The sequence below is a fragment of the Taudactylus pleione genome, unplaced genomic scaffold, assembly GCF_031769625.1.
Source record: "Taudactylus pleione unplaced genomic scaffold, aTauple2 ptg000535l, whole genome shotgun sequence".
NCBI lineage: Eukaryota > Metazoa > Chordata > Amphibia > Anura > Myobatrachidae > Taudactylus > Taudactylus pleione.
In genome coordinates, this window is record NW_028284937.1 from 11,942,492 (window position 1) to 11,966,497 (window position 24,006).

Consider the following 24,006-nt stretch of genomic DNA (forward strand, 5'->3'; position numbering starts at 1 on the left):
AAATTTACAGGACCAGACACTTTCTCAACCTTGATACAATTATGACTTTCATCATCCAGTCATTATATCTCATCTGAACCATAGCATCCTCCTCCTGGCCACACATGCACAGTAGGTAATTGTGTAAGTACTCACTTTTTACTTTCACCGGCAGCCACTGTCTCAGCAAGAGAAATGTGATAAACAGCTTACTTCTTAATGATACAATATGCAATGCTAAAACCTGTAGTTAATGGGAACTTTTGCAATTGGGGATAAATTAGCCCCTTAGGGATACATAGCAGTAAATGGAAACCACTTCTTCTTTGACTCAAGAATGCTTCAGTTATTAAAGACCCTTCAAGTGAACTTGTGTGTCAGCACAACAGTGTTTCCACTTCACTGCTATTGGTCACTAAACTAGATGACCGGAAAAAAAATATGGAGCATTCACAAGCATCAATATTATACCAGCCCAAACTGCTGAGTAACAGAATGTGGATGGATCTGATAGGACGGCCGCTGCAGCCTGTTTTGTCAGAGTATACTGACAACCTTCCACTGAGACAGAAGTATTGGGGAAGTGGGACTTCCATGAATAATGCTTAAAGGGCAGATGCCGGGCTCATCATTAGCCAAATATATATTACTACAATCACTCTTTAGAATATATATATATATATATATATATATATATATATATATATATATAGTGTTGCTCAAGAAACACTTACCATAATGTGCGTACTTGTGTTCATATTTATTATACAAATATACATATTTTAAAAGTAACACTGTACCTTTGCAAAATCTAGCCCTGCCAATGTTATGCATGTGTTCACTCACATAAGTACATAGCTCATAGGAGACAAGTACCCTCTTGTAGAAAAGTCCATTCAGGAAAATCTGAAAATATTCATTAAACAGAGCTTCATTCATTACTGCAGGGTGCAGAACTCTGGTTAAGATCCTTGTTGCAGGATTATTCTGTTTACAGTGCCATGTCTCCTAGTAACTCACAGGGAAAACTACTGTGTCAGGGAGGACTCGGGGGAAAGATGAAAAAGACTACGGATGAAGTTAAAAGGTTTTAAGGTTAAGAGAGACCCCCTTTTTAAGTTCCAGATGTCTTAAGGCTGTGCCCCTCCCTTTCTGTCAAGCAGAATCCTCCCTTTATGCAGAACGTGCTAGCTGGGTGACAGCCGAGCACAATCCTTATTGGCTGGAAGTTTTTATATTCTGAGCTGCAGAACTTTTGTCTCAGGGTGATTTCATCCTCCCATCCTGTTTCCTCCCCAGGCCCCTCTCCCTCCCACAGCCAACCTTCCACAGTGGTCAGTGGTCAACATCAGAGAGGCAACTTGTCTTCCATCTCCAGGGATCCGTCCGCAAAACTGGATTCTCTGTGTCTTCCATCCAAATTCCATGTGAGCAGTAACGGAACAAAAAGCCAAACAACATGTCCAGGTCCGATGAGGTGAACAGGCTGACAGAGAATGTATACAGAGTAAGTACCCTATGGAGTTCTGCATATTCTTGTGTACTGTTTTTTTATTCATGTATTTTGTACCCTGCTGTCTCTCATACTTGTATACATCTTGCTAATGCTTTTGTACTATGTAATGGGTTTAACTGTATAGGGTGCTGAGTGGGGTTCTAGCTGAAGTTTGGCTGCTAGTTACACAAAACAGAAAAGTCAGTTGATAATAAAATAAATAAATAAATAAGTAAAACAATGCATAGACCATTATTATTAATGACTGGGATTATTAACCTTCATTATTGCATATGATCCAAATTATGTCTGTAAATCAGGTTTGCAAAAGAGAGTTGAATTTTTAATTCGGAATTTACTTGTTCTTAATTTTTTTACTGATATGTATTTATATTACACAACGTTTATTTATTTACTACCAGTTATTTATATAGCGCACACATATTCCGCAGCGCTTTACAGAGAATATTAGGCCATTCACATCAGTCCCTTCCCCACTGGAGCTTACACTCTATATTCCTTATTACATGTACACACAAACTGTACACATATACTTTAGGGTTAATTATTATTTTTACAAATAGAGTTCATACAGGTCATGGGAACATTCCCCAAATTGTGGCATGACCTCCACTTTTTTGTGTCCCCGGTCCGACCCGAAAGGTCTCATAGCGTAAAGGTCCAGTGCTGGCTCTAGCATGTACTGGACAGAATGATTGGGGCAGACTAATCATCTGCTAATAGGCGCATTGTTCACAGTTCAGTGCTGTCCACTTAACCCTTCTGCCACGTTGGATGGGGGAAGGGAGCTATTTTCATTGTAATCTGGCAATAAAAGGGTTATAAACATAAGCGCAATTGGAGAATTTACAAGACACCTAATACATGAAATCTTAATTTACAAAACAGAATAGATTTAATTCATAAAGAACTGGCTGTGTGTTTTGCAGCCTCTGTTTGCGCAGGCTCAGGCACATCAATGCTAGTTGTGCTTTCCAAGCAGTGTCTGAGACTGTTCTATAGCTTTACTGGGCCTCATCTTGGCTAATATGTCTCTGGGTGTCTGCTATGTTTAATTGTAAGGCTAGCCAAAAGAGAAAGGTTGGCTCCCAGAAATAACAGATGCAAAAGGGTCTGTTTAACATCAACTCCAACTACAAATACATTAATAAATAAGTATGTCATATGATGTATGTTCTCTTCATTATTATAGCAATATCAAACAACGTTGTTTCTTAACATGAGCGCAACACAAATATAATAATAATAATTAAAAAAAACAGCAATCCACATTATTATTTAGCAATGCATTTGTTTATAGTATTCTTGAAGGTATTTGTTAATTTTTGGGGGTTGCTGATCACCTTATTTCTCAGTAACAGCCACCCATAAATCACAGCTCCTGGGGTCTTTGTCCCCCAGCACTGCTGCCTGGAAACAATGCCTGTATTTGCTAGGCTGCAAGAATATACAGGACGCACCATATGCTGTGTGTTGATTTTTTACTATTGCTTTTTTAGTTAAAAAAAACAGTGAATGGTTTGGTGTCCTCCAGGCAGAATGCCACGAAATGATACACAGTTCTCGCAGCCAGTCATCATTTTACTTGTCATTTATAGCCCACTAATACGCCGTTCAGACAATGACAGCTAATAGGTTCTATCAGCTCCAGATGACAGTCTGATATTGAATGTTTGGTATACAGCTACATTTAATGCTGTCAAATTGCTTTTTAATATATATTTTTTTCTGATAAACCAGCTGCATGTTTTGTAAAATGATGTTAATTCCATCCTTGGGAGTACCTCCAGCACTGAGAAATAAAGTCACCAAATTGATTCTTTGTTGTCAAGTTTAGTTTTTTTCTTAACTTTTTTTTATAAAATGCCTAAATATTACATATATGGGGTCTATGGGCCCGATTCAGACCCGTTTGCTAAGCTGCGGACGCACGCTATGGGAAATTATCGCATGTTTGCGCATGCGTCAAAGTACGCACGCGCAAACCAGTCACTGTGTCCGGGAATCGTGCGCTCGTAGTACACAGACTGGACGCTAATTTGAGTGACAGATAGCGCCGTTTGTGGGTGGTGACGGGAAGGTGCTTGTGGGGAGTGGTGCTGCGAACACAGGCGTGTCTGGGCGTCAAAACGGAGTTTTGTGGGTGTGCATAATTAGCAAAGATGCGTCATTGTACACGGCACTTGGTTGTATTTCAGCCTACAGTGATCGCAGTACTTGCGGTGGGGTAAGGTCCACCTCAAGCGCTGCATGCAGCTCCGATGGCTGTCGATGGTTCCTATTGTTCATACACTTCCTGGAGATGATATGTGTTAAGAGAAAAAAGTTGGCGTCTTTATACCGGGGTGCGTTTGCTCTGCCGTCGCTCTCTAAGACATAGAGGGCGTCCTTACACCAGACACTGCGATCGAGGAATTTGCATACCCGGCCCTTTTTAGCTGCGAGAGAGCGCAGCTTAGCGTCCAGGTCTGAATGAGCTCCTATGTGCTAAGTCTTGGAGAGAGATAAAGTGGACGGAGATAAACTACCAACCAATCAGCTCCTAACTGTCACTCTACAGGCTGTGTTTTAAAAATGACAGTTAGTAGCTGTTTGGTTCACTTTATGTGAATATTGGAAACCAGAGCACCCAGAGGAAATAAATGCAAACATGGCGAGAACATAGTGCCCTGGTCAAAATTTAACCTCTGATCCCCCTGTTGTTAAACAGCAATGCTAACAACTGTGCCACTGTCACTAGTAGAAAGGGGGAATAGATTAAACAGCTCATGTACATAGTTACTGAAACAGCCAAATCACTTTGCGCGGACTCAAATTAACCAGCAACCATGATGATCTTCTGTTCAGGATCTGACTGATGTCACTAAGGACTCATGGGAAATCTGGGCGGCTGCTGATTGTCAGTGTGGCCGATTGCAGTTGTACCCCATAAGAGGTTTTTCTTCTCCTTTAGCATGAACACCTGATCACTGTCTATTCAAATTGCCAGGACTTGTGTGATAACAACCAATGACCAGATATGCCAACGTGTGATTGGCTCTATTTTTGGCTGATCCCATTGAAATGCCTTACATACAGCTAAACAACGTTACAAAAATCCTTCATCTACATTTGGCATTGGTAGGCTGTGCCATTCCATTTAGAAACATTGTTTGCTTACTCCTAATATTGGATTTTTGTTATTATAGTTATTCTCACATTTATGGTGCATACACACGGTCAGATTTTTCCTTCAGATCTGAACGATAACGATTTAAAAATCGTTCAGTCGTTCATATGTGAAGGAAAATCTGACATATCTGACATGCCTGGACGATGAACGATGCGCTTTCCCATTTGTCAGATAACGATATCTGACATCTGATGTGTTTGCAGTCAGACTTGGACGATTCCATTCATTTTAATGCAGTCAAAAATCGTTCAATCGTTCAAATTGTTCAAAACTTTGGTAAAATCGTTCAAATCGTTCAATCGTTCAATTGTTCATCTGACAAATCTGACCGTGTGTATGCTTCATTATGTTATATTGCCATTAACTCCCCAGAGATCTGCCTTAGAGGTTCCTAGTGAGTGGATACTCATGAATATTAGCTCAGCCCATGAAATGTCAGCCTCCGCATAAAATGTAGGGGACCGGTGGACTTTATGGCAATATTGTATAAGCAAGCATTTGTGAGAAAAGCTCATTTTCATTGCCACTAGGTGGCGGTATCATGATAACAGACCACAGCAGGTAGTCACATCTGCATCATGAATCAGTGCCTTGGTTTGTAAAACTGATCTTGGTAATTAGGAACCATCAACATAAAATTAAAAAAACACTGATCCCAACTAGTCCTATGTATTGGTATAACACAAGCACGACCTGCATATAATATAATAAAATAATAAAAAAGACTCATGTAAATCTGCAGATTATCTCAGAAATGTATGTATGGCACACTACATCCACTTTGCCAAGGAAGGGCTCAGATACTGAGATTAGTTCAAGAAGACGGAACAGTATTCCACTGTTCCCACAGTGCTAAGTGGCAGACTCTACTGCAGCCGCAATACAAAGATGTGTAGTGTGAAGAGGTTGTTATATAGTCTAGGCCACTGCAAGATAAGTGACTTCATGAGCCTATTTACTAAAGCATTATAACTAAACTTAAACCACCACATGTCAGAGATTAATTAGAATTTTAATTTATTTCCAGCGTTTTCCTTTGACATAGATTGAAACATACTAATGACTAAATAACATCTACTGTACTGCAAATGTATTGTACTGTAGTTCTATACTTTATCAATATATTGAATATTTGGTATGGAGAATACATTGACATTTCCAACACATGATCCCATAAATATTTAGTATGGAGTAAAAATTGTCATTATTGTTTAAAATCTCCAAACTGGAAAATTATTTTTTCCAGATGTTTCTTGGACTTCCCTCATTCTGTAAAACAAGAACTTAGTTGAAAGACATTTGCTCAAATGCTCCAATCCAGTGGTTCCCAAACTTTCTTGAATCACGGCAGCGGTAGAGTATCAGCATTTTTTTTACAGCACCCCTAAGCCAAAGGTTTCTGATCACGAAATGTATCAAAAATGATTAAATTGAGTAAATTGTGCTTATCTGTCATCCTTTGTGGGCTGTGCTTCTGTTTGTCCACTTATTTTATGATTGGCAAAAACTACCACTGCTTGGTCACATGGACCATAAATAATTTGATTTGGTCTTGGATCCCCAACCTGTGGCACCCCTGTCACCAGGGCCGGCTTTAGGGGCGCTTGACCAGTGCGGTCGAACAGGGGTGCCACCCATAGAGGGCGCACCCCTCCCCAACATCCCGATTTCAGTGGGACAGTACTGTCCCCGCTGTTCCACCGTGGGCCAAAGTGGCCTGCGGGTGGTCAAATCGGGAGGTTGGGGACCCCCACTGCCGCAGCTGTGTGCGGCAGTGCCGGACCCCGGAGTCTGAAAGGATGCTGTGCACATGTGCGTGGCATCCATTCAGTGACGGGAGAGGGGCTGGGGTAAGCCCAGCTAGTGAGACTCCTCCCAGTCTGACGTTATTTGGAGGCATGCCATGCGGGTACGCCTCCTAATAATGTCACATAGGGGATATGGTCTATTGTGATTAGGCCACGCCCCCATTCGCGGGGAGGTTCCATGCTACTATAACACGGGTTATCTGAGCAATATAAACTCACACGTATTTACTTGCACCCTATAGAGTTGCAAGAAAAATAAACAAGGTTTACCTCCTGTAATTACCTAAATAAGCAGTATTTGCACAGCCGGTTGACTGTCAGTGTTGTGAAATAGCGCTAGGTGAATAGCGCCCTAGGTGGGGTTACTTTCTAACCCTACTTGGGAGGCCTAAATATAAATGATTCTTAGGCCCTCATTCAGAGCCGTACGCTCTGAGCAGAGCGCACGCTCTGAATGAGGGCCGGGCTCCATTTTCATGGAGCGTCCTCCTGGACGCTCGTATAGCTGTGGGTCACCACCCACAGGCTATACGAGCGTGCATTGTGATGGTCGCGATGGTCGAGACCATCGCGACCATCGAATTTGCGAGCCGGAGCCTGCGGTTGAGGTTTTCAACCGCAAGCTCCGGAGTGATTTTGGCTCTATCAGAGCCAAAATCACTCCCACTGACATCACTAGTGATGTCAGTGGGCCGGCTTCTGACGGGAGGCGTTCCCGTGGGAACGCCCCCGTCAGGGAGGCACGCCCCCGGCACGCCCACCAAAGGGGGCGTGCTGTCAATCAACATTGACAGCACGCCCCCTTTGATCGGACACAACGAGCGAAGGACTTTCCTTCGCTCGTCGCGTCTGGCGCATGCGCACGACGGAGCTCCCTCCGTCGTGCGCATGCTCAGTCCATAACATCGACCCACTTGCGAGCGGACAGCCGCTCGCGAGTGGGTCTGAATCAGGCCCTTAAACACTGGGGAAAAGCAGGGAAAACTCTTTGCTGGAGGTGGTCAGCTGCAGATCTCACTAATGGTGTCTGATTGATGGACACACTTATTCTGATTTCCTGGCCTCATTGAATTCTATAGATTAAGGAATTTTCCCAATGGTGTTAGCAGATTGAACTAATGAGACATAGGTCAATATATAGAATTGCCTTCGGACCTGGTATGACAAGCACTTCAAATGTGATTAAAACGGATTTGTGGGGTAACATTTATCAAATATACCCCACCTCTAACCAAACAATGGTCTAGTTTTACATCACATATAAGGTGCCCTAGGATGTTATATTGATTTTCAAGTTATTATGTTATCATAGACAAATTTGTTGCATATTGTTATTTTGTTCTTCTGTATGTTTGGAGTCATAAGAAATAACATGCTAGAGCAGGTTTACCAATCACAAGTACATTTAATCAGAGATCGATGTCCGCATTGCACAAAGTAAAAAACGAACACAGGCTATACATCTGCCGGGCAATTCCTCGATGTCCGCGTCATGTGATCTGATGTGCTGATCGGCGGACTCCGATGATCACCGATTTCTCGGGTATTGGAAAAATACATGTTAAAAATCCCAGACTTGCCGATCATTTTTGGGTTGGAATCAGCGTATCGAGATTGTCCAAAATGTTGGATTTTCACGATCCCCTGACCCAGGGGACTGTTTACTAAGCAGTGTTAGGAGACAGAGTGAAAAGTGATAAGAAAGTGATAAGGTGCCAGCCAATCAGCTCCCAACTGTCATTTTTCAAACACAGTCTGTGAGATGACAGTTGGGAGCTGATTGGCTGGCTCCTTATCACTTCCTTATCACTTTTCACTCTGTCTCCTAACACTGCTTAGTAAATAGACCCCCCAGTCATCTACAGAAAAGGGAATGTTTGTTAAAGACTTAGTAAGCGCTGCAATAACTGACTTTTTATTGCTGCTTAGCACTGGGATCAAAAAAATAGTTATTACCTGCACTCATCAAGCAAATAGCAGCTGATTCTGATTCAGACGCAAGTTGAAATGTGTACGGATCTCTTGGATATCTGCAAACTGTGCATGTACCGCATAAAGTGATAGCGGACTGTGCATACGCCATACCATGCATAGGCAGCACACAGTCGGAGATTGGATTGAGCCATATGTTGATGGATATCTCTGAGTGAAATGGTCATTTCTGGGCGGTCACCATGAAATGGGAGCGTCGTGTCATGTAGCCCCACTTCCGTGCTCATTTGGAGTGCACTAATGGAGACGGAACACCTGTTACTGACAGATCGTTTGCACACAGCATGGGGTATGTGTAAGTCCCGATACTAATGATGATGGCTGTGGATGGAAAAAAGTGTGGGGCGGCTTTCCGCATGAAGGCACATGGTGATCGGAATAGTCAGGCAAATACTCTCATTTGCCTAAAGTAGTAAGAACAAGAATAATAAATAGATATTTATAAAAACAAAATGTGCTGAGTCTTCCCCACAAACCCATAACCAGCCCCGGACCTCTGAGCCTGGGCTGGTATAGGAAAATCGGGGAAAAATGCAGTGGGTTTCCCCTATTTCTGGGCATTTCAGTCTGCCCAGGGTCTTTATTGCATGCGCAGGACACCGGGAAAATGGCCGCAGCTGCCATTTTCTCTGTACTGCACATGCGCAAACGACGGACAAATGGGTGTGGTGGCAATTTTCCAGCCATTTTTACAGTGCAGACACCGTCACCGACGTGGGACCCCGGAGAGGTAAGTATAATATTGGTGCAGGGTGTGCGGTGCGGGGCCCCCTGGACCCAGGGACCCGTGTGCCCCTCACACCCTGCACCCTTTATAAATATGCCCCTGATGTCTATATATTAACAGTCTACACTGTTGCAGCAGTGTTTATACCATGTCCATGTCCAGCAATGTTCTGTACTGTAAGTTACTTTCTTCTTGTTTTGTTCATTCTGTTTCTGTCTATGAACTTTGTAAGGAGCTGCAGACCCCTTGTGGTGCCATAAAAATAAATGATGATAATAATAATAATAATAATAATAATAATATAAGAATATTGTCCATATTTACATTATGTCCCTGTTTACATTTTGACTGTCTACTTATTGTTTGTTGACTAATCCATGTCGAAATTTTGGTTGTCTAAATATTGTACCTGTCAGCATTATGATGTCTACATTTTGCCTGTCTGACTAGTATACCCAACCCCTACAAATGGACCAAACACCTCTTCTGTAGGTATCCTGGACTGACATTACTCAGTACCTCCAAGATTGGATAAGCCAAAGGCTGTTGTACCTCTCATCTTGTCCCTAGATCGGACCCTGACAAATACACTTTTAGTAAAACAGCCTAATTTAAAAATACATCATAATGATTTACATTTTTATTTCCATAATTTGGGTTCAAATCCGCAGACAGAAGCTGCTTCTATTCGCAGAGTTGTCTTGAAATATTTCAGCACAGAAAGCTTTAGCTGGAGTGAACACACAGGACGTTGTAGTTCATGCCAGCTGGTTTAAAGCTACAAAAGCTATGGATCAAATAATGTCAGTTCAGAACATCTTTGCAAGTTTGAAGTTGTTTGAGACCCCTCAGGCTGTTATGAAGTTCATAAAAAATAATCTGAAATGAGCTGCAGCTATGGTAACTTCTGCTCTGCACTGGGATTCACAACATAGCTTTTCAGTGCTCAGTGTACTGTCATTGGGTGTTTGCCAGTTTTATTGTACTAGGCTGGACTCCAGGGCTCTTCAGTAGGGAACTGTGGGGCTTTGTGCATAATTACTGAGGATTAAGAAGAAACTTTACTGATGATGTGTGAATATTAGCATTGAACATGCAGAGATAACTGTGTAAATATTGTTGTTAGATTTGTTTGTACACGGAATGACAAACACTTCATGCTGTAACATTCATACATGGTTCTGAGCCCAGGAAGTCTGCAGTACATGTCACTGCAAGTGTTGCTATGTATGCATATACGGAGGTCCTTGTGTTCTTGTATCAGACTATTCTCACCGCTGCCAGCCAGTATAGTTGGGCAACAGAGTATCACTCACCTGCTCCAGCAATATTTTATTAGGAAATTGTGATATCTCATTTTCTATTGCTGCAATAAGGGGATTCAGAAAATGTCCACATAAAATGAAACAGGCCCATGAATAGCTGTGATAAGAGATTTCTAAAGGGGCAAAATTGTTATATGTGAAAATTGTGCCCCTTTTTCTATCAAGAAGCAGCAAAGCATTAATGTGCTTAACAGCAGATTATTAATATGCCCACATTGCCACACAGTCATTTTGCTGCTCCTACGGTGCCTTTGTGGCAGTCCTTGAGAAAGGTGCCATAGGAGCACCAAACGGGCTGTCGGTTACTTTGGATACATTAATCCTACTTACCAACTTACCTACATCCTGGCTGTTACTAGATAGTCAGGTGGGAGATGTGGGAGCAGGGGGTCATGGTGCGGACAAGTGAATGTTGTGGGGGGCATTGTGGCATTCAGCGCAATTTGTGTCATCAAGCCGCCCAGACAACTAACTTCACTTAGGAAGTAGGCGGCAGCGGGTGGCCGCCATGGGCCTCTGAGAGACTTGTCCCCTTTTCTGGATGTCCACAAGATTCAGGGGTCTCCCGGACGGTTTGAGAGAATAGGCAGGTATGATATTAATGATCTGCTGTTACATGCTCTTCCTGCACAATTTGGATGAATTGCATGGACTCAATGCAGCGTTCACAATGCCCCCTCCCCTCAATTACAAGCGCAAATTGTATTCTCTAAGGGCCTAATTCAGAGATGTACATTCATCTGAGGATGCCTGCGCAGGACCTGTTCTGCGTATGTGCATAACATGTCCTGCAATCTTACTCACAGACCTCCCCAAGCCGCATGACTGACATGATGCGGCGTTTGGGGGGCATACCTGGTCTGCTGTTCTCGGAAACTGAGGTGTGTTGCCTCCATTTTCCGATAGGAACGAGGCCAGGGTCTTAGTCGGCGAACGTAGATTCCTAGCCTCTTCTGTGACCAGGCACTGAACAGGCTGCGAGAAGCTCCAGCTCCTGCAGCCTGACCAAAGGAGCAGCCATCACGACCATCGGGCGAGATGGTCGCGATGGTGGTCTCAGCCGGCGATGTCGGTTGCAGTGCTGGGATCGCAAATGCAGCAAGGAGGTGTCTGACACATGCCATCACACATCCCCACATACCCTTAGAATACCCATCTGATATAACAGCATCAGATCTCCCCACATGGCCCTTAAATGTATGTTTAATGCCTCCATGATCCTACATGACTTACACAAACCCCATAGTGAATAAAGCATTAGGTAATAAGAGGCATATTCATTAATGAATATGTGCGTTATATCCCAGATAACAACCAGTTTTTCGAGGTTGTACGTAAATATTAAGTATGTACAGTGGGCCACAGCAGATATTGGAGATATCTGCTGCAATCCCCTAGTCTTCATGTTAGGGCAGGCAGGGTGGCTTTCAGAAAGGGTAACTTCAGTGTGCGCTGAAGCCACGCGCCTGAAAAATGGGCATGGTCACTCAGAAAAGGGGGTGTGTCTTTGAGATGTGCCCCTTTTCATCGCTGTAGGTGGCATGCCCAGCACTCATGGAGATGCTGGGCTGCCCCCAAGCTCTCCCTGTAGTGTGAAATAGATACCGTGCCATTCCGATATGCCGACGCCTGTCATTAGACATACGTCGGTAGTCCGACGCCCGGCATCGAAGGCGGATTAGGTTTAGGGTTCCCGGGGAGGACTTAGGGTTAGGCACCCCCCGGGAGTTTAGAATTAGGCTAGGGGAAGGGAGCATTAGGGTTAGGCACCCCCGGGGGAGCTTAGGGTTAAGCACCCCCCCAGGGGACAGGTTTAGGCGGCGGGGAAGGGGGGGGTTAGGTTTAGGCACTTAGAGGGGGGATTAGGGTTAGGCACTGGGGGGGAAGGTTAGGGTTAGGCACCCCTAAGGGAGGGTTAGGGTTAGGGGGTAGAAATAGGTTAGTTAGTACTTACCTTAGGACGATTGGGATTTCCTCCTCTGTCGGGATGCTGCTGTCGGGATTCCAACCGCCGGGCATGCGTCCGGCGGTAAATCATACCGATTCCAAACTGATTACATGCAAAAAGTCCTCAGCAGTATTAATATAACTAGAATGATCTTGCATACATGAATCCCCAGCAGTAATGTCTTTTGTCAAGCAGCTAGCCAGTCTTAGAAAGCAGTTCAATTTGTCATTGAAGATATTCAGTGTCAATAGTGTCGTGAATTACAGGTATCTGTTCTGTGACTGCATCTGGAGCGGCTGCTGATTGTAAGCAGCGCCTGGAGCCGGGGGGAATCCCATTATGCTGTTGAACGTAGAAGCGCGGGGATAGCACTGCAGCTCTTCAAGATAGCGCCGCGCAGCCTCTGTCATTCAAATCTGCCGCTGGCCATGAGCCAAGCAGAGCTCGTGGACCGGCAGCCGCTGCTTATTGGCTGCTGGTACGCAAGCTCCGATTGGCTCGCGACCGCCGCTTATTCGACATCGCTGGTTTCTTTCTCTGTAGGGTGGCTGTGCCGGATACCCGGGAACACGCTGTGCTGTGGCTAATCCCTCAGAGGTTGTCAGGGATTGTCATTTATGCCACACAGTATTGCCCTTTACACATTATGCCACACAGTAATGCCCAGCCTTTACACATGATGCCATGCAATAAAAATCAATTCCAGCAGATAGAAAACTCTCTATAGCTCTGTATAGCGTGACTATAGGGTCAAAGGGCAGAATTGATTGCATGCATCTCTAACACTTCTATGACAGCCTTTACCTTCCCAGCTGTATTGTGTATGGAGAATTGTGTTGCTAATTGTTACTTGTGCTGTTTATAATTTGGTTACACTATTGTAATGTAATGTTCTGTATACCTTTTACTGTATGTACGGCGCTGCCTATAAACTTTTTTTAATAATAATAGTAGTAATAATTGTCCACGGTACAGCGCGTCCCAGGGGACCCGGCCACTTTTTAAAAGTGAGTCCCTGGTCTGCAATACCGGGTAAAATACGCACTATAGCGCGTTTTTGCGATCACTGCTGAAATATGATCACAAAATCATAATATATGCCCAAGATGAGAATTCTCGTATAGCCAACCAGACGTTGTTTACAGGGGCTGGTTGTGAAATCCCGACACTGGAAGCACGAAGGTGCGGAATCCAAACAGCGGCGGTAAGTAACCTAACCCTCTCCCTTAGTGGTGCCTAACCCTAACCTACCTGGGGGGTGCCTAACCCTAACCTCCCCCCCGGTGGTTCCTAACCGTGACCCCCCTTCCTGCACCCTAAATTTAACTCTCCCGGGGGGGTGCCTAACCCTACCCTTTCCCCCTCCGGTGGTGCCTAACCCCCCCCCTCACTGTAGCCTAACCCTCTTCGGGGGGCCTAACCCTAATTACTCCCTCGGGGATCCGTAAACCTAACCTCCCTTTCCCCGGGCTAAATCGCATACTTACCCCGGATCCTTCGTTCGGGATTCCGGCGGTCGGGATGCCGAAGCCGGTATCCTGATCCCCTTCGGTGTAGCGGCTTCGGCATTTTGCCGGGCAGTGGGATTCTGGCGTCGGTACTGTATATCGATGGCTGGCATCCCGTCCGCCGGATATTCACAACATCCCGTTTGCAGGTGCTGGATACCGTTGTCATCATTTACTATGTGCACCCAGCTGTGGTAAAATCATACATGCGTACTTTTGAAAAAGCATTTCAGGGAGATTGTGAAAGCAGCACCTGTGAGCGCAGCGGTATAGTGGATGTGTAGTGCTACATCTGGGAGGCGTGTCATAAATTTACTTACTTCCAAATGTTAATGAGTCCCAGATCTACTTGCTGATGAAAACAAATCACAGATGTAGCAGTACACCTCCACTGTAATGCACGCTCATAGTTGGTGCTTTCACAATCTCCCTGAAATGCTTTTTCAAATGTAGGCAAGTATGATCTGTATGCATCTTTTTCCCAGCCTGCATCTGTTGACAACCTAGCAGCCACAATCTAATTGTACTAGAACGCTGGCTTAGTACTCACTCAGCCCATTGGTTTACTACATAAACTTGTAGTGCATCACTTTTATTTTAAGCTAGGCCGCTTTGACCAAAAAGCTGGAAAAAAGTATGATTTTCCATTGTGCGTCTTACAGTGCATCCATTGTATGCAGAAAACGGAGGATGCTATCCTAGCCTGATAATAAGTAAACTCGGTCAGATGTTACTAATCAAAAGCTAGGAAATAGAATTATGACAAAACTGAACAGAATTTTGGTAGATTATCTCTGATTTAATATCAATACTAGATGGTGTTCTGGTGTGTTACTGTGTGATCTGTAGCAGACCAGGCATTAATTATATGGTTGCTTGAGCACAGGGTCACCCCCCACACTGCTGGGGAGCAACGGACACAAAACTGGAACCTAGTAATGAAAACACTCATCTGTAAGCTCATGTGACCGGCAGGATTAGGGAAGAAAGGCAGCTACCTCGGAGAAGGGATGATTTTCACATAGTAGCATAGAGCAGGGTACAGTGTATTTTACATGGAAGTTTTAGTCATCAGTTTTCTCATCATCAAGAAACCAATAATACAGTATCTACGGTATTTATAGAAATCACCCCATGACAATTATTTAAATTAGATTTTATTACAATATGGATTTAAGATGGATTTCTTAGCACAGATCAACATAAATTACTCCGCAATGTAAAATTAAAAACCGATAATACTGTGTATGATTAGATAAGTATTCATATCCCATGAGCTCAATTAAATCCCAGGCAAAATACCAGTTTTCCTCCCACTACAAAAATACTTTTCCCATGGCAGTCGCATGCACCTTTCCAGCATACCACTTACCATTGTTGATCTTCACATTCCCAAAGAGAACTCCAGCTGTGGAGGGACTACTAGAACCACCATAGCAGGCATGCTGGGGTTCTCAGTCCTACTTGAGTGCAACATGTTGCATACGTACTATGAATCAGCTTTATGTTATTACTTTATTACTATGCATTTTGCTCTCACATCAATTGCCAACTCTAACATTTTTCACTCCAACAGAGCTCCCATAGGAGAGATGATCATCCTTATGGGGGCAGGTGTTGGTGCTTCTCACCATTAGGCCAGCATAGTGCTGCAAATCGTAGGTCCGTGAATATGGTGCGTGGTCAATATGAGGTTATTCTTTGGATATCACACAGCTACTAACCTGCCCAAGGGACCAGCAATATTTTCTCTCTGTTTCATCTACTTCTCTCTTCCCCCCACTACAATGAACCAGTCCACAGGCCCATCCACAAGCAGCAAGGACTAATGCTGGATACACACTGACTGATATACGAACAATATATCGTTCCACCATCATTCGGTGTATACACGCAATATATCTGTAAACTACATTGTTCACAGATTTATTGCATCTGCCGTGCTGCACGGCATATGATGTACGGTATCATTCTCATCGTTCAGTGTGTACACACGATTGAACGACCAAAAGATATAACTGGCTCAGAATTCACTGAATATAAAGTCACAAGTGGGCGGGCATATTCAATTGGAATTTACTGGTCCAAAATATCTGGCAGACGATTGGTAAGTGTGTATGTTCAAGTGCATAAACCTTACCAATCGTTGAATAGGTCGTCCGGTTGTTCAGACTGCTGATCCTTCGAGCCAGTGTGTACCCCTCATAAGTCTTACAATATTATGTGTAGGTAACAGAGAGTTGTGAACTAGAGATACTGGGACCCCATACCAGGGCTGAACACAGGGGGCTGGAAGGAAATGTGAAAAAAATTAGGATTCCCTGTTCATTCATCGTCAGAGGATCTTTTCCTGAGGCCTGATAACAAGTGGGCAACTCATGTAATAACTAGAGATGTGTCAGACACCCGTGTTTTGGTTTTGGTTGCTATTCATCATTGTGTTTTGGTTTTGGCAAAAAGACCCTCAAGTGTTTTGGTTCAGTTTTGGATTCCTTAAAAAGCGAAAAATGATTGATAAAAACAGCTAAAATCATGTAATTTGGACCTAACAGTTATGCACCTAATTACATGCAATCCAAAAACCCAAGTTCAGTTTGTAAATCTGAGTTCCAAACTAATAGCAGATCCAAGCCGGGACTCAGGGCCTGATGCAGAGCCGGACGCTCTGACAGAGCGCTCGCTCTGAATCAGGGCCGGCCTTCTGTTTTTTTCGAGCGGCCTCCTGGCCGCTCGCATAGCTGTGGGTGACCACCCGCAGCTATAGCGAGCGGCCATGATGATGGTCGCGATGGTCAAGAGCATCGCGACCATCGGACTTGCGACGAGACCCTTGTGGTAGGGTCTTGTTGCCGCAAGCCCCAGAGAGCTTTCGGCTCTAACATCTTGTGATGTCAGTGGGGCCGGCCCCAGACGGTGGGTGTTCCCATGGGAACGCCTCCGTCTGGGCAGCCCCGGCCCGCCCACCAAAGGGGGCGTGCTGTCACTCAACATCGACAGCACGCTCCCTTTGGTACGAGACCTGGAGCGACGGATTGCCCGTCGCTATCCGGGTCTCGCGCATGCGCATGACGGAGCTGGCTCCGTCGTGTGCATGCGCACTGGGCCAACATCGACCTGCTTGCGAGCGCATAGCGCTCGCGAGCGGGTCTGAATCAGGCCCTCAGTTCCACTCGGAACCCCAGAGTGATTCCAAACTGGGCATTGATTGGACTTGGAACCCCTAAGTTTGGGTGTGTTCGGATTTCAGAAAAACCGTACCGCACATCTCTAGTGATAACAGAGGCACCATGATGTTGCAATCTATGTAGCATCCCAGTATTGCAAGTTTAGGGCCTGAAGATTACGATCAGGGCCGGATTAAGGGGGGGGCGACAGGGGTGGTTGTCACTGGGCCCCCACACACGGAGGGGCCCCCACTAGCAGCGGTGCCCTATTTGCGCCTGCTGCCAGTGTCCCCTCCGATAGTGTAGTGTAGACCGCGCAATGAGCGCAGTCCACATTACACAGTGGCATACACACAGCCGCCGACGGCAGCTGTGTGTCTGTTAGAGCAGCCTCTCATTGGCTGCTTCGTCAGCTGAGGGAGCCGGGTAGAGCTCACTCATGAGCTCTGCCTTCCGGCTCCCCCCCGTAGCTGGTGATGTTGGGAGAGACGTCATGACGCTGACGTCTCTCCCAACTGTGCAACAGAAGAGCCGGGACTCGCGTCAGGAGTGGGGATTCAGGTAAGTGTTTTTTGTTTGTTTTTTTGTGTGGGGGCAGCACTGTCACTGCATAGGGGGGGAGCACTACAGGCGTCCCTGTATAGGGAGGCCACTTCATGGGGGCACTGTATAGCACTGTGTGTGCTACTGGGGGCATTCAATACATGAGGCGGGATACTACTGGGGGCACTGTATAAGGGGGGACTACTACTGGGGGCAGAGTGTGGAGGACTACTACTGGTGGCACTGTATAGGGGGGGAACTACTACTGGGGGCAAAGCTTTTGGGGGAATACTACTGGGGCACTGTATAAAGGACACTGCATAGGGGAGATTACTACTGCGGGCAATGCATAGGGGGGGAACTACTACTGAGGGCAATGTATAGGGGGGACCACTACTTTCGGCATTATATAAGGGACACTGCATAGGGAAGACCCAAACTGTGGGCACTGCATAAGGGGCACTACTACAGGGGCACTGCATAGGGAGGACTACTACAGGGAGCAATGCATAGGGGGGACCATTACTGGAGACATTGCATGAGGGGCACTTCTACAGTGGGCATTGCAAGAGGGGCATTAAGGTGAATAGAAAGAAAAAAAATCCTAGGGTGACGAGAAATGGTGGTATATAGGTGCCCCCACAAGTTTGTTGCCCAGGGGCCCCCACAGACCTTAATCCGGCCCTGAATAGGATACAGAGGGGGCGTCTCACAAAGCTTCTTCCCTCCCCTCTGATGACTAGGTTCATGATTAGGGTCCCACTGAGCTTTTGCAAAAGCACATTAACTGTATTTACAGCTGTAGGTCTATTTGAGTAAGTCTCTGCAAGCTTTGTGGATCTGCACACTGCGATATTATTACATTTGTCTTTGTAGTATTGCTCTAGTTACCACAGGTTGGATGATCACGATTGATGAATAGCAATTATCAGCTTCTGCTGACAAATGATATGTTACGTTACAGTATCAGCGGTTGTGACATTAATGTAGCATTTCGCATGCAGATACACTCGCAGTTGCACACAGAATATAGGCATGCCACATAACATTTTAATCAGCAGAAGCTGCTTGTGCTTCTTATTTGCATCGCTGTGAGAACAAGACGCATTTGAAGGTAAAAAGTTGCACAAAAAGAAGCTCGCCGCTACCGAGTCACACCACGGCATAGCACGACTAGAAGGGCTATTGTTCACATTAAGGAGGTTAAGGGGAAAATTTACTAAGAAGTGAGTTTGGTCAAGTTTTTTAGTTTTTAAACACACTTTGCTTCACCAAAACTCGGGTGAGTTTTTCCTTATCAAACTCTCAAATTTACTAAGAAGAGAGTTTAGCTGAAAGTGAGTTTTTCGATGGTGAAGCAAAGTGAGTTTTTTCTTCCATTTTGTGAGTTTAGATGAGAGTTTAAGGTGAGTTTAAGGAGAGTTTAGATGAGATTACTTACTCGAGATTGCAGTGTTTTCTCTCTGCAAAACTCACCCGAGCAAGCAGCCTGCACATATCAGTGAGCGGGGATTCAGGTAAGTTTTTTTTTTTCTTTTTTTAATTGTGTGTGTGTAAAGGGCATTACTGGGGGGGAATACTACTACTGGGGGCCTGCTAATGGGCGCATCCTACTACTGGGGGCCTGCTAGTGGGAGGCATACTGCTACTGGGGGCCTGCTAATGGGGGCACTACTACTACTGGGGGCCTGCTAATGGGGGCACTACTACTACTGGGGGCCTGCTAAGGGGGGGCATACTACTACTGGGTACCTGCTAAGGGGAGACATACTACTACTGGGGCCTGCTAATGGGGGGCATACCATTACTGGGGGGCATGTTAATGGGGGCACTACTACTGGGGGCACTACTATTGGGGGCATGTTAACGGGGGCACTACTACTGGGGGGCATATTACTTGGGGCATGCTATTGGGGCACTACTACTGGGGGCCTGCTAATGTGGGCACTTCTACTGGGGGCCTGCTAATGGGGGCACTTCTACTGGGGGGCATACTACTGGGGGCATGCTAATAGGGGGCATACTACTGGGGGGCATACTACTACTGGGGGCACTGCATAGGGGGCCCTACTACTAAAGGGACTGCATAGAGGGCACCACTACTGGGGCCATTATGTAAGGAACACCACTGCTGGGGGCATTGTATAAGTGGCACTACTACTGTGAGCATTGTATAAGGGGCATTACTACTGTGGGCTTTGTGTATAAGGGTTGCTACTGTGGGCATTGTGTAAAAGGGTCACTACTGTGGGCATCGTGTAAAAGGGGCACTACTGTGGGCATTGTGTAATAGGGGCACTACTATGTGTCGTAACATAAATAAGAGACACTACTTTATGGTGTAATGTGAATCAGGGGTACTATGTGATGGAATGTGAATAAGATTGTGCACTGTGACTCCTAGGGCCGTAGCCCACTGTGTAAGCAAGTACTGTGATTCTGCTGGCCGTACCCCACTTGGTGGGTGCACTACTTTTCATTTCTGCCACTGCTGTGTGGCAATGTTTCATAGATGTACTTTAAATTGTGGTGTCTGTGCCGCTGCGCCGCTGCTTTGTCGCTTAGTAACCAGTCAGCTCACTGCAACCTTTGGCCAATAATGTTGAAAACAATATTATAAGCTGTGAGGTGGTCTAAATTGACTATAAATGACTGGAAATTAAGGTTATTGAGGTTAATGATACTCTAAGAAGAAAAAAAGACCAATTTATGTGATTTTAGCTTTTTTTGTAAATTTTTGTAAAAAAAATCCAAATCCAAAGCCAGTCACCGCAGTTTGGCAAATCCAAATCCAAAGCCGGACAACGAAATCCAAATCCAAATCCGTCAGAAATGGTCCAGGCGCACATCCCCAGTGAAAATAAAGATTTATTACTTACATTCATACACACATACCTGCTCCCACATGTTCACGTCCCCTTCTCAATGTTAAGTATCCCATGGTTCTACCTGAAAAAAAGATCCAATACTCACCTTTTGTCCCACGATGTTCTCCGCAGTAATCCAAAGAGGGCCCCAGAGACACTGTAACAAGACGCTACAGCATGTTGTTACAGTATCGCTAATGTCAGCATCGGGCTTGAGCAATCATTAGTGCTGGGGCACCAGCCAATCAGCGGCGGCTTCCATTAGTGGTCGCTCATTGGCTAGGACCCACGTGGAGGAGCCGCTCATTGGCTAAGTACTTCCGATTTTGGCCGATGGTGAGTTTTTTCGAGTTTGCAAACTCACATGAGTTTTAACAGTGAAAAAAGAGAACTCACTTCAAACTCACTTCAAACTCAATCGAGTTTGTCTTTAGTAAATTTGCGAGATGAAAAACTCACTCAAACTCACACAAACTCGACCCTTAGTAAATTTACTCCTAGATGTATGAGGGCACATCTGTAGGGCCTAACATTGTGGCTAAAAAGTTCAATGTTGGTCCCGTCAAACTCAAGGTAAAAGTATTGTTATTTTAGGGGCCTTTTTGCCCCCTCCCATATAATGCAGATCTGGTTGTCCCCTTAGTAACTTTTCCCTTCACTGTCATGGAAGACAATAGTTCTGTCAGAATTACAGTACCATAGGCTCCTTGGTGGTCTCCTTTACAAATGGACATCTCGCATTGATGCTCTATTAACAGTTATGTTCACTCCATTTGATGGAATTGACAGTGGTTTTGAGGGGATGTAGTCAGCATCCCGGCGTGCGGGATGCCGACGGTCAAAATACTAGCACCAGTATCCCGACCGCCAACATCCCAATGCTGCCCCAACTGATTTCTACCCTTACCCCCCCTACCCCTATCTGCCCCTAACTCTATCCTTGCCCCCCAGCACTTTCCCAACTGTTGTCTGCACTTACCTCCTCCCTGCCCCCAGCACTGCCTGCCCTTACCCCCCACTTCTCCCTGCCTCTGTCTCCAGCTCTACCCCAACTACTGCTTATCCTTAACCCCTCTACCCCAACTGCTACCTGCCCCCAGCATTGTACCATAATATGTGATGGGACCCAGAAAAAGTGGAATAGGACCCCAGTTTTTAATAGTGAGGGGTCCCTGGGAGTCGAGACCCACACATTTTTTCTCTCAACGTGATCACTTTAGTTGTACTATACTTAGATCTTCACTATCGGGATGTCGTTGTCGGTATTCTGACCAGCAGCATCCCAACCGCCGGGATCTCATACTCAACCCGGTTTCGAGGGTATTAAAATCCTTTATTAATAAATGTTCTTACATCCTAACCCTGATTTGTGATTTTCAATAACCCTTACCTTGGATTTGCTTTACAGAATATGATTTTTTAATATCCATGAGGGAGCTCTTGTTTGGTTACCCATAAGCAGCTGAGAGGCTTCTGGCAAGGAGATGTATTTGGTTGAAAAGTATATGAAACACAGAAGAGGATTCCAATCAGCTAATAATGTGACCTCTAGAAACAACTGATGGCACCAGGGTTTAATTCAGGTGTATCTTATCAAGATACAGCAATGCTCAAGTTATTTAATTTTTATTTCTATATAATTAAGACAAGAAAATAGGAAAAATGTTCCCCCCAGCACTCTGCAAAAGACCAGTAATAAGATTTGAATACTACATGATAATAGAAATCTCGAGATCTTTGTTGCATATATTTGCAAAGATATGGTTGAGCCATCCAGGCCACGGCAAGGCGTCTCTGTACCGGTGGGATGTTCTTGGAGTGCCGTTGATCTGACCGCCCTGGGAACTGACACACTGTTAGAAATAATAGATGGCTTTCCATTGGTTGGCCATAAAACTACTACAGTATAGGGGTACTCCACTTTACAGAGTTAATTTACTGTACATACATGTTCATTATTGTTGGTGAATGTTTCATTCTTTCTGTGTTTTTCTGTGCCAGATGCACTCAACGTGACTGTCTTAATGGTTGCACTTACAATTGAAAAAAGGCATTGTTCCACTTTTCAACCATTTTCCTTATATGGTGGGGTACTAGAATCTAACCCACTATATGTGTGGGGCCCACCTATACAGGCCATCAGGAGCCAGCTTCCAGATCTAGAAATACATCAGCAAGTTTCTGCCATTAACCAATACAGTGTGTTTCATAGAACAACTGCCAATGCTATCCTTAGATGCCAGATGCACCAATTTCTACCATCCACGATCATGCACTTTCAAGCAACATATGTTCATGTAGCCAATGGAAAAGTAGTCACTATGATTCGGCCAGTGGGGTGAACAAAGTGTTTGAAGATCTTCATCTTATGTGTGAAACACCTCCAGACACTGTGAGGTTAACAAGCAAGTCTTACATAAATGAGCTTTGTAAATTTGGCCTTGGTTAGAGATACAGTGTTTCAGGACCTGCTAGTATTTGCAAATTCACAATAAAAGAGAGTTGATGCAGCTTTGTTGTAAGTAGCACACAAAGTTACAGTCCTAACCGTTCAACAATTTCTGCCTTAAGCTGGGTACACACCAAACAGATATATCTTGTTGTTCATGCACACTGAACAACAGTCATCTGGCCGTGGGTTCCGCTGGCCGGGGGGAGTGTCCCGCCCCCCTCCCCGCGGCCTCCGCTGCAAGTGTACAGAGCAGTTGGCTGACCGCCCCGTACACACAGCACGATGCCCCAATATATCTGCAGATATATTGGGCATCGGCTGTGCTGCACAGCCGACACGATATGTCTGTGAACTACGTCATTCACAGACATATCACTGGTACACACTGGCCGACGTACACAAGATATATTGGCCGATCAAATGATCGGACAGTGGACCGCATTCAGAGTCGGTCGAAGCGGCCGCACGGTCGTACGGGAAAAGGAGCCGGATATGCAAATGATTCTCTCGCAAGTTGCGTCCCTAAGTTCAGATCGGTAGCTGGCTGACCAAGGGAAGGAAGTGGTCAGAATAAAAAAAAAATACGCCCCCTTCTCGTACGCATTGCACGTCATCTCCGGGCATATAAGGATTAATCGAGACCATCGGGAACCATCGGAACTGGTCGTAGAGCTTAAGGTTGACCATACCCTCTCTTAAGCTCTACGATCATGTCAGTGTAAAAACCTCCCATGTCACATGTGCCATGACACTACTTTGTTAATTATGCACTCCCATAAACCGTATGCACTCCCATAAAACGCTGTTTGCATAATTAGGCACGCCTGCGTTCGGATCTCCACTCCAACGTTTTCAAGCACCTTCCCCTGTTACCACCCACAAACGCCTCATTCTGTCACTCAAACTACCGACCTGGCTGTGTTCAAGGAGAGAGAAATTTCTGATCGTAGCGGCTAGTTTGCGCACGCGCATTGAGAACTTTACGCATGCGCAGTATAGCGAACA

General features: G+C 45.1%; 1 protein-coding gene across 1 annotated transcript in view; it reads left to right on the forward strand.

Annotated features, from left to right (window-relative positions):
• The first annotated feature begins 1,262 nt into the window (after positions 1–1,262).
• LOC148501119 (BAR/IMD domain-containing adapter protein 2-like) overlaps positions 1,263–24,006 on the forward strand; it is a 130,413-nt gene continuing 107,669 nt past the window's right edge. The window contains exon 1 of the mRNA XM_088450959.1: positions 1,263–1,486. Within this exon, the coding sequence (XP_088307085.1) occupies positions 1,439–1,486 (48 nt within the window). The 5' untranslated portion in view covers positions 1,263–1,438. The remainder of the gene's footprint in view (positions 1,487–24,006) is intronic.